At 36.1% G+C, this 13,312-nt stretch overlaps 1 protein-coding gene across 1 annotated transcript in view; it reads right to left on the bottom strand.

The window, feature by feature from the left end:
* LRP1B (LDL receptor related protein 1B) overlaps positions 1 to 13,312 on the bottom strand; it is a 618,836-nt gene that overhangs the window by 281,732 nt on the left and 323,792 nt on the right. Inside the window, exons 18-19 of the mRNA XM_014941128.1 lie at positions 4,427 to 4,555; positions 131 to 256 (exon numbers count right to left, since the gene is read on the bottom strand). Of these exons, the coding sequence (XP_014796614.1) occupies positions 131 to 256; positions 4,427 to 4,555 (255 nt within the window). The remainder of the gene's footprint in view (positions 1 to 130; positions 257 to 4,426; positions 4,556 to 13,312) is intronic.

Below are 13,312 nucleotides of genomic sequence, written 5' to 3'. Positions count from 1 at the left end.
GATCAAAATCCGAATTGATTTAAAATGGCAATAATCAGATTACTAGTAGCAGACTGGTTCAGTTCAGTCTTGAACTGTTTATAAAACTGGAGTTAGAGAACTTCTATGCACAACCGAGTAAAATTTTTACCTGCACAGGTTTTATTTGATTCATCTTCGTTATTACCACAATCATTAGCTCCATCACAAAGCCACCTTTTGGGAATGCAGCGATTATTTTGGCATTTAAATTGATCATCAGGACAACTATGATTGACTGGGGAGAAAAAAAAGAGGAAATAATCAGAGAAAACCAGCTGAAAATAATACATTAAATGGTATTCCCTGGTGATGCAGTTAGTATTATTATCTTGTATAGATAATGACTGTGATATAAAAATTGCTCAGCAAACCAGTCAATTAAAAAATATTGCAGTACTTTGATCATAAATTAAACAATACATAGTAAAGATTCTCCTATCACACTAGTGTCAATACAGAGATCGTCCTCTATTAACTACAAGGTGATAAAAAGTAGCAGTATTTTACAATGATTTTATTTCCTTAAAGAAAAATATCCTCAATCTCACTTTATCAATGTGACAAGGTTTGCAAACTGAAGTGCATATAAACAAAACGCCAAAGGGAACAGGTGCAAGTTGCCTTGTGCGTATCCAAAATATTATACCACAGCGAGCAGGGATTTGGGAAGGTTATAAAACGCTTCTAAACTGATGCACATTACTGTCAATGACCACCCATAGATCTGCTGTTTACTTACCATGAAATTGTAGGTGTCAAAAAATGAAATATGCAACACAGTGTAAAACTGACAAAACCTGTTATTCAAGAGTGAACAAGGCATCTGAAAAACATGTTTTTGCTAGCTACCAAGTGTCATGGAAAGGATGGAGTTATGTAAAAATGCTATTGGCCTGCTCTTGCAGCTGAAGTATATATGTTCTGCTTCTTTTGTGCTAATAACAGGGTCTATTATTAGCAGCTCTTGCTAAACTTGATCTACACAAGAGCAGTAAACTATACACAATTTCAAATGCTGGGTTAAAAATAATCTCAAGATATTTTCCACCTACTCAGCCATCCACAGTCTCTTTTTTTTTAAAGTTTAACATATATCTGGAAACAAATGGTATTTAAAATGAAAGGACGTCTTGCAGGCTTATCCTTGACATTTCAGTAGCTTTTATCTTTGACCTTTCTACCTATTCTTCCTACTGAAAACAACACAGAGGAAGTGTGGTATCAATAGCACATGAACCCTTCACGAGTGCTTTGTGCGTAGGGTGCCAGAACATTGGAAGTAAAATTAATTAATAAACTGAGCAGAACAGCATTTCAAGGCTCATAATAATTACATAGTTTGCGATGTGACTGGAGAACAGGACTGTATCATTCATGGAATAAAATTAAAAATTAAAGACTTTTTTTTACTGCAGTTCAATACTAGACATCGATACTGTTTTAAACAGTAGTTAAGTTTTTGCTTATATATATTTACTACCATGTTGTTTGCGTGTTCTATTCATGATTGCAAACATTTCAGACTAAGTCAAAAAGAACTATTGAAGTTACTAAAGCAACTGCTGAAAAGAGATTACTTTTATCATACTGATCACTTAATCTGGTCCCAAAACTGTATGTGATATATAGTTTACGATTTCATTTATATCTGTATAAATCCTTTGAGAATTACAAGCTTTGGTCAATGAATTGTCCTAAATTGCAATAACTTAAATGAAAATCAAGTCAACTCTGCCAAAAAGACTTTTTTTCTCACTGTCTTTATTAGTTGAGCTCCTTATTTTAGCGTAAGAAAATCTGGTATTAAAATCTGTCTTTATTAGTTGAGCTCCTTATTTTAGTGTAAGAAACTCTGGTATTGAAAATATCAGTAAGCACAAGAACTCAGAACTGTACAAATGTTTTGAAAAGAATTAGGATGGAAATCTATAATGACTACTACGTGGAGCTATCAAAATACATAAATGTGGGAAAAACACAAAACTGGCTATGTAACAGCCAAACAGAAAAAGACGGAGGCATTACGGAGGATCACAAGCTCAGTGTGTATCAGCAACATCAGGCCACTGCGACGCAGAAAAGATTTACCCAGGAATGTACAAACAAGACTATCATCCCTCACAACCACATTCCCTCAGCCTGATCAGCTCCACAAAGGCCTCTGCAGAAGTACATACATCCAGTTTTGGACACTGAGCCCCAAAGATCTTAGCAAAGTTCAGAAAAGAGCAATGAAATCTAAAAACCCCATAATCTACTGGAAAAAAAAGAACAGATTAGAGTTGTTTTTGTCTCAGAGAGATAAAAATGAGAGACGACGATAAGGGTTTTCAGACACAGAACAACGCTGCACAGAAGAATGTATCAGTTCTTCATGTCTACAATTGATAGGGAAAAATGTATTTTCATTTCAGTAAAGGAGATTTGGTTTAGAGAAATGATCTAATGATAGAAATAGGAAGCACTGTGACAAAATGAGTATGAAAAGGAATTTTCACTGCTGCAACTCTAATTTTATAGCAGGCTAAGTATCCTCCAGGAACAACACAGATACATGATAGGATGTTTTCTATTCTTTTTCATTTCAACATCAAGACTCCTCTACAGAAAAAAACCAAACAATCCAGCTCTAGTAAAACTGTATTTTTAAAGACAAAGTACAACTAATTTAAAATTGGAAGTGTGTGTGTTTGGGTTGTTTTTTGCTGTTGCTGGTTTTGTTTTTCTTTGGATTTCTTGGTGGGGCTTTTGCGGTGTAGTTTGTTGTTGTTGTTGATTTTGGTTTTGTTTTTCTTTGGATTTCTTGGTGGGGCTTTTGTGGTGTAGTTTGTTGTTGTTGTTTATTTTGTTTATTTGTTTTTTAAAGAAAAACATTAGAGAATCTCAGAAATGTTGAAGGTTGGAGGGGACCTGTTCAGATCACCTAATCTAATCTCCTGCTCAAGCAGGGCCAACTAGAGCAGGTAGCCCAGGACTGTGCCCATATGAGTTTCAAGTATCTCCATAGACAGAAATGCTACAACCTCTCTGGGCAATCTACTCCAGTGTTTGACTATGCTCACAATAAAAACATGTTTTCTTGTATTCAGATAAAATTTCATGCTTTTCAGTTTGCATCCATTAGCTCTTGCCAGTGAGACGAGCCTGGCTCCCTGTTCCTCATTCCCTCCCATCAAGTATTTATATACATTGGTAAGATCCCTCCTGAGCCTTCCTTTCCCCACAGACTGAACAATCCCAGCTCTCCCAACTTCTGGGACAGGTTTGCCAGTCCCTTAATCATTTTAGTGGTCCCTTTCCTGGACTTGATCCAGTTAGTCACTATCTTTCTCATACTGGGGAGCTCAGAACCCGGCATAGTCCTCCACATATGACCTCATCAGGAATGAGCAGAGGGGAAGGATCACCTCCCTCAACGTGATGGTGATGCTTTTCCTAAAATAGCTCAGGATGCCCGTGGCCTTCTTTGCCATGAGGTGCATTGCTGGCTAATGGTCAGCTTGTTGCCCACCAGGACCCCAAGGTCTTCTTATCTGCAAGGCTACCAGTATATGCTGATGCTTGGAGTTATTCTACCTCTGAATGACTGCACGTTCATCTGGTGCATGAGCCACTCTTCCCACGTTGGTATCGCCCACAAACTTGTTGAGTTTGCACTCTGTCCCAGTCATTACTGGAGGGGGGTACACTGTTAGTGACTTAGCTCCAACTGGACATCGTGCCATTGATGACAAGCCCCGAAGTCTGGCTGTTTAGATAGGTTCCAACCTAACCCTTGTCAGCTTGTTTACGAGGATGTTACAGCAGACAGTGTCAAAAGCATTACTAAACTTGAGATAAACAATATCCACTGTTTTTTCCTCATCCACCAAACTAGTCACATCCTTGTAGAAGGCTATGAGGTTGACTAAGCATGACCTCCCCTTCATAAATCCATGCTGACTACTCCCAATCACTTTCTTGTCCTTCACGTCTTTGGAAATGGTTTCCAGGACTAATAGCTCCATCGCTTTCCTCAGAGGTTGAGAGAAGGCTGTTTCTGCTTTATAAAGGTTGGATTAGAGATATTCTGAGGCCCCTTCCAATCTGAATTAGCCTGTGACCCATATAAAAAAGCGCAACAGTGGGGAAAAAAAAGCAAAAAAACCTAATGTTTAAAGAATCAGAATTGATGATGTCAAAACCAAAAGATGACTGCTCTGGTACTATGTTGTGAAATGAGTACACGAGTGTCATTTGAAAGGACAACTATTATTGCATGCAGGAAAAGAAGAAAAAGAAAGATTGACATGAATGACGTCAGGGTTATCGCTTGGGTTTGACTCCCCTCAGACTTACACCGTTTTGTTTCAAAATTTTAAAATTAAGTATGAAGTGTGGGTTAAAAATACAAAAGCATACATACAGCAAATTTCAGAGTGCTCGTCACTGCCATCCAGACAGTCATCGTCCCCATCGCAGCGCCAGCGATCCTGGATACAGCGCTTGTTGTTACACTGAAACTGCTCAGCTTTGCACAACTGTGGCAGCACTTCTCCGTGTTTAACTAGGAAAAACAGCCAAAAAGCGCATCTATTTTATCAGCTTGATGCATACAGAATGCAATACTACCTCTACATAAATAGATGTAAATTCTTGTTATCGCTCTTCAGAACGTTTTTTTTAGAAAACTTTGCATATTTGATGTAATTCCACCTGAAGCCTGTAGCAGCATGCATATCTGAGTGTATGGTTGAGGTAATATATTTTTAATAAATGGAAGAACTCAGAACAGAATGGCACTCGAACTGTTTTTTTAAATTGGTGCTTTGTTGATAGCGTAAAAATACCAGTTTAAAATATTGCAATGCCTCATCAACAGTGAAAATATTCTTACAGATGCAGACCAAATTCTGGTGCACATTAAAGGGCTAGAAAATGATTACTGAAAAATCTGATTCTTGTATCCAAGCAACAACTCAAACACCTGCATTATGCACTGGTACAGACTCGGCAAAGAAGAAAGGATAAAATTCTGCTGAGGTAGAATTAAGCAGCAAGCTACAAGCTTATTGATAAATCCAGACAGATACATTTCCCAACATGAGGTTCAGAATCCTTATCGTGTAAATACATCAAATCGCTCTATGACCCTGTGAGGAACATCAAAGTCCTTGGAAAAAGCCGGGCAATAAAGTGCGTTGGGCAAAAAAAGCAGGAACCTGCTTCATTCAGATCTGAAAGTATCTAACCTCTCTTCCTAATGCTTACATTCCATCTTACCAGTGAGAAGTCCACCTTCCAGTATTTTCTGCTAAAAAGAAAAATAGTTTTCTTTAGCAACAGTGATGGCTCTGGTAGCCATGCATTTGGGTCAAATTCAAGGTAATTGCAAGCTCAATAGTGTTCATCATGTTATGAAATAATCCTTAACCTTTACTCGTCTCTATTAGGCTTATTGCTGGAGACCTATGTAAAGTTTTACACACTACACTTCAAGAAATAGATCAATGAGATTAAGAAACAAACAACAACCAAAAACAACAACAAAAAAGCCCCAGAGAATTTAGAGTAAGTTACAAATATCAAGTCTAAACATTTAAAAAATACCTGCATTATCTGATGAACTATTCTTTTTAATTGAAAATCCCACATTTTATTATTAACACTTTTTTTTTTTTTAATTTAATCAGCATTTCAATGAAGATATCCAAGGTAGAGATTTAAAAGACAGTGAAATTTGTGTAGTCTGTGTAAGGACCTATTATATACAAATATATCTGCTTGACATATTTTCTGAACAGTTTCAGCATGAACATTTTCTATGCCAGATTTTAATTTAAGATACTTAGTCCATATAATAATCCGAAACCTATTTTTATAGATTTAATCACAACATCTTCTGGTATTTCTGATAGTCTTTAAAGTCATTAAAAGAGGTCAGCAAATATTTAAGCGCTTTATCACGTCAGATATTCTAAAATATTTTCCACTATATTTTATCCTCAGATATTGTGTACTTAATATTTTGTATTTTTTGAAAAAATCTTTATTTCATTTAATAAACCATCTTTATTTAACGAATAGTTCTTTGTCTTATAGAACTGCCAGAAGGCTCTAGGAGACTGCACTTTCTTGGTTTATTTTCCGATTTGACTTGATCCCTTAACAGTAGCATCAACTCAGATATTCTTTAAAGATCTTACTCGTGCAGGTTGTACTGTTTTTCTCCAAAAGCTGATTATCAGCACAGGCACAAACTCTGCCTCCAGGAATGGCTAAACAAAGAGTGCTGCAGCCTCCATTATTAACACGACATGCATTATCACCTGTGAAGATAAAAAAGCGACTTTAACAGCCATGTTAAAGAAGATCTTTTGTTAGAATGTAAGCACAAGAAGAATTTTTTACAGTTTTCCTCTCATTTTAAGGACATGTTATTCTCAGTTTGGTTACTACAGGTTATAATATTTAAACAATTTTAGTTACAGGTTGCAATAATCTGTAAGATCAGAAAAAAAACCCCTACACCATCAGCTCACAATATTCTATCTCCCTTTTTTATGAGGAACAAATATTACAAAATATTTAATATGACACAGCTACATGTATGTAGCAGTTTTAAAAAATTAAACAGTATATAAACAAATGTTCTGAAGTATATTGGCATCTGCACATGTTAGAACAATGTGACAACAAATGCAGACCAAGAAAAAAGAGAAAGGAAACAGAAATTAGAAGTATAATGAGATCCACAGCAGACAGAATACAAGGCGGATATTCCATTACTCTTTTCTGAGCACATCTGCTATTTCTCTGCCTTCTTTTTCTGTGTTATTGTTTCTTCCCAAAAGCTGTACGCTGTTCACATGAAGATACTGACAGCTGTCAGGTGTTTTCATCATCTACCAAGGACTGCTGCACCCTCACTACCTCAACTTCTTAGGCAAGCAGACTTAAAACCGAAGCCCACTGAAGCAAGTGCTACGATTTCTGTTTGTGTCATTTTGGTCATAACATAATAGCTTTGATATGAAACGCCGAGGACATTCATCCTCTCCTGATCTGTTAATTTCCCCTGTTGATGAAACCTGACTACCATCAGGCAAGCTATAAGCCTTCAGATCTGCTGAAACTTTCAATTAAAACTACTTTTTTTCATCTTCCTGTCCTAGTAAAAAGCAGGTGTTCCTTCCTCTGCTCCTCATTTTCAGGTGTTCAAAGCATTCACCAACTTCACAGATTCGAACAGACTCCACACGATTGCCTCTGCTCAAAGCACTACCACTTCTCTTTCCATAGGATATTAAGTTCTCACAGAGGTAGCTGCAGACATGTTTATGAAACTGAGCCATGTATATGGCTCCTGGCAGAGCCGTACCTGCATGTGCAGGGAAACATTTCCAAATTATCAAACAAACATCAGATAACGAGCAAATCATTTAAGATTTTGAACATTTTAAAATTTTAAGATATGCCTCAATAGGTCTTATAATACAAACCTTGAGCATATCATCATAATCTACTCCTAGACTTTTTTCTGACCTACCATACATCACTTTTCAGAAGTAAATGTGTCTACAGTCCATTAGTTCCCCACTGAACGTTCAAATAAATTTGTGGAAAGTAATTAATACAGGATGCTATGGGAAGCTGCTGTGGTCATTGTGCTTTCATTAGGCAGCGTGTGAGAGAGACAGCAAGACCACACCTGTATAATCAGGGAATTCTGGAAGTTCCTATGAAGCGTGAGGGCTGGATCACAATTTTAGAAAGAGCAGTTCCAACTTAGACTGGGCACTTAAAATACTTTATTGGATCTTGACTTCATGTTTTAGACTACGACCTAAAACTTTGTTCAAAAATCAACTCCTTTATTATGCCTCTGCTCACCAAAACCCAAACATGAACAAAAGTAAGAGATGTATTTGCATCTAAATCTTGGAAAACCTCGCCTTAGAAATACCGCCTTGGAAAAGATAGCTTTGAAACTCTCTGAATCTTTATGGGGCTACCCATTACACAAATAAAAGAACATCAGTAAAACAACATTTAAGAAGACAGAAGCAGCTGCAAAAACAAACAAAACAAAATATAACCTTCAAAAGTGAATCCAAAATTATAGAGCACAAGTCGAGATTACCTGATGTAATTAAAGAATATACATGAGTTTGTCAGATCCCTAAAAAAGAATAAGGCTATAGAAAAAAAAAGACTTTGTAAGACAAATATAGAAAATACTTTGAAAACCCATGATGATTCTGAAGCCCAATGCAAAGAAAATAAATAAAATCAAAATTAAAACACTAGATCAAAGTCAACTGGTCCATCTTGAAGATGAAAAGTTCCTACTTAACCTCATAATTGTGATGACAAACTACAGCACAGTAGCTTACTTAAGTGATAAAAGAGAGGATGATGACAAGTAAAACACAAATACCAAGAGTTAAAACGACAGGATCCTAGATAGAAAAGGTTATGAAGTGAGCTTAAGGAAGTCTTCAGCCTGAAGACTATATTGAGTATGGAACTCATTTAGCTACCAAGTATTGATGAGTTTAAATTTCCTCAACTGCTGTTCATAACAGCTATTTTATATGGGTGTTCTTAAAATAATCCCAAAATATTTTCAGAGCTAATACCATACTTTTCATTATTTTGCCAGCTTTCAAAACAGCTGTGGCCCTGCCACTTGCATATGATTAAATTAGGCTGGTTCCATTTTAATTTGCTAAAAAATTAGTCCAGAGATAAAACAACATACTTGCATCTCAGTCATCGTTCTCAGAAAAAAACCCCACATTATGGAAACCATATACATTCGTTTAACCTTCTCATTTAAAAGATACACTAAGTATTTATTGCTGCTTAGTAATCATTGCACTTCTGTGTTTTCATGAGTATTTATTTATGTTTGTACCTTCCCTTAAACCTAACCTCAAGTACCGCTAAAGCTCCATAACTCTACTTTTAGGATCGTACTACACATATGAAGAGCAGCAGCCTGGGCCTCAAGCAGCTCTTCTTTACCATCTGAGGAGTTGAAATATCAACTGATTTCCAAAAATGCTATTTTAGCAGCTGTAAATGGGCGTACACAAGAATTACTTACATATCAACGGCAACCTCACCCTTCATAGCCGTGGAAATACCCACAGGCCTTGGCAGGTTCAGATGCTGACTATAAATCCAACTCCTATACTTACTATGCTTCCTGCCACCTCCCCATTTTTTAAGGTATTCCTGATGCACAGAAACCCAAAGACTATGCCTAAGAAAGTATGATGAATTCTAACCTCTAAAAGCAAGAAAAAAAAAGGCTCCTCTGCAAGAGGGTCATGTCTCATGAGACACAAAGAGAGTGAAAAACACTTTTTTCCTAAGGAGATACCAAAAAGAAGCTTAGTGTTGCTCCCCATAATACTAAGCAGGATTGGCACAGTCAAGTATTGTGTAAAAGACCTCCTAATAAAAATGCCAGTCTCAATTCAGCTATGACCAGATGAATTGGCGTGACTTCTGCTTGTGTAGACAGTGACAATCACAGCAACATCAAAACAGTAACCTCAAAATATCAGAGCCAAATTTTTCTAAGACACATGCACATAAACTATGAACTACAACTCATACCATAAAATGAACTACTACACTTTTCTCTGTGCCACATGGTTCAGCCTTGATATTGCTCTTTTAGAAGCAGCACGCCAAAAAAAAAAAAAAAAAAAAAAAGAAAAAAATTAGCTTCACTTTCTTTAAAATGAATGTTTATGCTCCTTGGAGAACAGTGCAAGATCAACCTCACTGAGCACTAAGCATGACAAAAAGCGGAGATCCTAAAGGCTGCCATTAGCCTACGAAATTCCAATTGCAATTTCAAACAAAGAATGCATTAATGAGCCAAATCCTCTCTCTCAAGGTTGAAGCTCATTCAGCTAAAAATATCTAAGAGGTAATATTTTAGTCTTCTATCTCTGATGTTAGCTTATTTGGAAGCTAATAGCAAATGCATTCATTTTTAAATTTCCCCCCCTTTTTTTTTTCTGAAAACAAAGAAACTTTGAGTATAGGGTAAAGCAGCAGAAGTATTTAAAGCAATCATCACATCCTCTCCTGGTAGACACAGTTCAAAGTATTCTGAAATTTGGCCAACTTAAGGTTACATTTCAGGGCAGATCTGGCCTTTAAAAAAAACAACAACCCAAACCCAGCAAAAAACCCCAAACATACCATGTTTTTACAGGACACTAAAAGTAATATAGAGTCCCTGAAAAGCATCTGTGTAAGATACATGCTGTTACAATGACCTTGACACAACAGAGTGCTACAGTTTGCTTTAGATATTGAAAATTTAGATGTTAGAACATCAAATGAGAAGCTTTCAGCATTGCCTTCATGCTCATAGAACTAATTACAAGTTGGCTGTCTGCACCTCAGCTCTCCACAATCAAGTATTAATCTCAAAGGCTTTCCCTAAGGAAGGCTACCTGGACATATTAAAATATTATTCAGCAGGAAAGGGAAGACTTCACATTAACCTGTTGTCAAGAAAATCACTAAGCTTTTCAGTAGGACCTCAGATGGTTAAGTGAAACATTGTAAAAAGTGGTTTTCCCAAGGGAAAACAAACTGGAAGACGTTCTTTTAGATAGAGAAGAAGTCTTTGTCTTCTCCAAAGAATATTAACTGCATATCCAAGTCTTCAAAATAGTAAATTTTAAAATGAAACAAAATTAAACAACCCTATACACGCAGATATTACACACCAAGTATTTTGCCTATGCACATATGCACCTCCTATTTAGCAGCATTTTGAAAACTAAGCTGTTTCTTCCCTTTGTAAATGACCAGTTTTTTTAATTTGCTGGATGGAAAAAAATTGGTAGGATTAGACAGAAGAAAACCAATAAAAACATACTTAGTAATTATGGTATCTAAAACCTCTGAAATAAACCTATGCAAAATATTTAGCCAGCATATATAGGGAAAATATTCATTATACTTTCTTTTCATATATGCATGTATCAATTTTCTATACAGAAATACAAATGTGTATATATATATATTTGTTTGGCATATAGAGATATGCCTATAGCAAATATAAAGGCTAAATATTTTCTGTCTATGAACGTATATATTTTTTCTAATGTTTTGATTCCATCCACTCTGTATCAGTTTTATCAGTTGCTCTCCAAGCCATTAATTGATGGCAAATGAGAGAGACACAGTCAAATCTTCAAAGCACTAAGAATAGACATGAAGAAGCCACTGTACCCACATCCAGATCTGAGGGGCATGATACTATGAAAATAAAATTGGGCTTTATGCAAAGGGACAAAATACTCACAATAGGACCTGAAAACTTAAAAAAGAAAAAAAAAAATCACTGTTTTAACAACCATATTTTAATGTTGTATCTGTACTAAGTAGCATTCAGATAAATGGTGAAATTTAGATTTTGTTACTTTTCTGGTTGATGTACAGAAAAGTAGCAGGACTGCCAACAATTTAGTCTCTGATTTTCTATAGGAACTGTTGAACTGGAAATGTTCTACATGTAAATTCATCTATATAGTAGCAATTGCATTTTCTAAACTCCATCTATGCAAACTGATGGCCTTCATCACGTTTCTCTATGGTGCTGATGTAGACAAATATGGGGGAGAAAATTTAAAAAAAAAAATTTAAAAAAATTAAAAAAGGAAAAAAAAAAGACAGGATCTGTGATCTTACTTAAGAAAAGGTAAATGCAGTAATATATTTGATGATAATGAGCCAATGTGCTATCTTTTCTATTTTATCAACACAATATCTCTGACACACAGGAAAAATGGCAATAAAGGCAGTGTAAATTCACAAAAAAAATCAGACAGGTATAATACAATGATTCACTTTTTAGTAAGCATGAGATGATAAATTTCAGCATCAATGGACTGAAACATTCGAAAGCATCTTTCTCATGACACGAGTCATATTCTGTTTCCTACTGTTACTCATCTACGCATCTCAAAATACCAGGAGACTTAAGGAAAAATAACCTTTTATAACAGACTTTTGGAGAAATTGTAGGTTATAAATACCTTGCTGTTTACGTGGATCATAAATCTGGAGCCCAAACAAAGGTGGTCTCTCACTTCTTAGCAGTGTCACATTCCTTGTAACCAGATCCAACTGGAAAATTGACCCATTCATATAATCTGTCCAGTAAATATAATTTCCATGATGCGATAGTCCAAAAGGATGATTCAAATCTTTTCCATTGTAGACTACCTGCAATTAATAAGCGGTAGGTAAGAATTAGCAAGGTTAAAATACTTAATTTTTCATTGCATACACTGCAGAGAATATAAAACAGGAAATAGAAATACTGAGAAGTACTGTGCCCAAACACAACAACTTCATGCCATAAAATCAAATAGAGTGTAAAGCTGTTCTATGCACCAGCATAAATACCTAACTTCTTAGATTTATATAAATTAATTTTAAGTGTTCCCTGTTAGATAACGCAGAACAATGTAGGTAACCATGCAATCATTATGTCCAGTAAATACCTACCTCCTTCCCTAGCAAGGAAGTGTGGTTCTTCATATAACTTTGAGTATCTGTCAAGTATATCAAATACCTGCTTCTTTCAAAGCAGAGAATAGTGTGTATGAGTGGCTTATTTTTGTCAAAGTGTGAAGCGCAGAGACTGCTTATTTATTTCTGTAAACTTCCTCTCTAGTTTGGGTTATGATAACTTAAAAAAGATAGTTTGCTCCCAAAATAAGACAAACTTTCTTCCATGCACCTTCTACCTGTGGTTTGTTAACTCATACATAAAACTACAAATTACACCCCAGATCCTCTCTTCATTTTATTGGCTGCAGAAACTTTCCAAAGCAGTGTCATTTGCTGTAGCTCCAGTCTCAGGGCTCCTTCACAAGAACTGCAACTACCACTACACAAGAGCTCTCTGATAAAGAGTTTAAAAATACTTTCAATCTCTACAGAACGAAAACAAAACTTTAAAAACAGCCTAAACCTACCATCAAGTAAATTGCAATACAAGTAATTAGAACGATTTACTTTAAAAAGAGATAGAAAACTGCAGAGCTCTAAACGAGCTACTTCTGGGAGCCCTGCCTTGATACTTCAACACAGCAGCTGCAGCTTGGAATGACTAAGTTCCAGTTGTCTCCTGCTGGCTGGGGTCCTTGCTTGAACTAATGCCCAGCTGTGTATTTCTTTCTTGCCTCCAGAAAGAAGGCAGCAGTTCATCAGATGCCCTACCTTGTCTCTATTTAGAGACACAAACCTAAGAGAACAAGGAGAT

Source organism: Calidris pugnax, unplaced genomic scaffold, assembly GCF_001431845.1.
Source record: "Calidris pugnax isolate Ruff unplaced genomic scaffold, ASM143184v1 scaffold60, whole genome shotgun sequence".
Classification (NCBI taxonomy): Eukaryota; Metazoa; Chordata; class Aves; order Charadriiformes; family Scolopacidae; genus Calidris; species Calidris pugnax.
The sequence above is the reverse complement of the archived record's forward strand: the minus strand, read 5'-3'. Positions and strand labels throughout refer to the sequence as shown.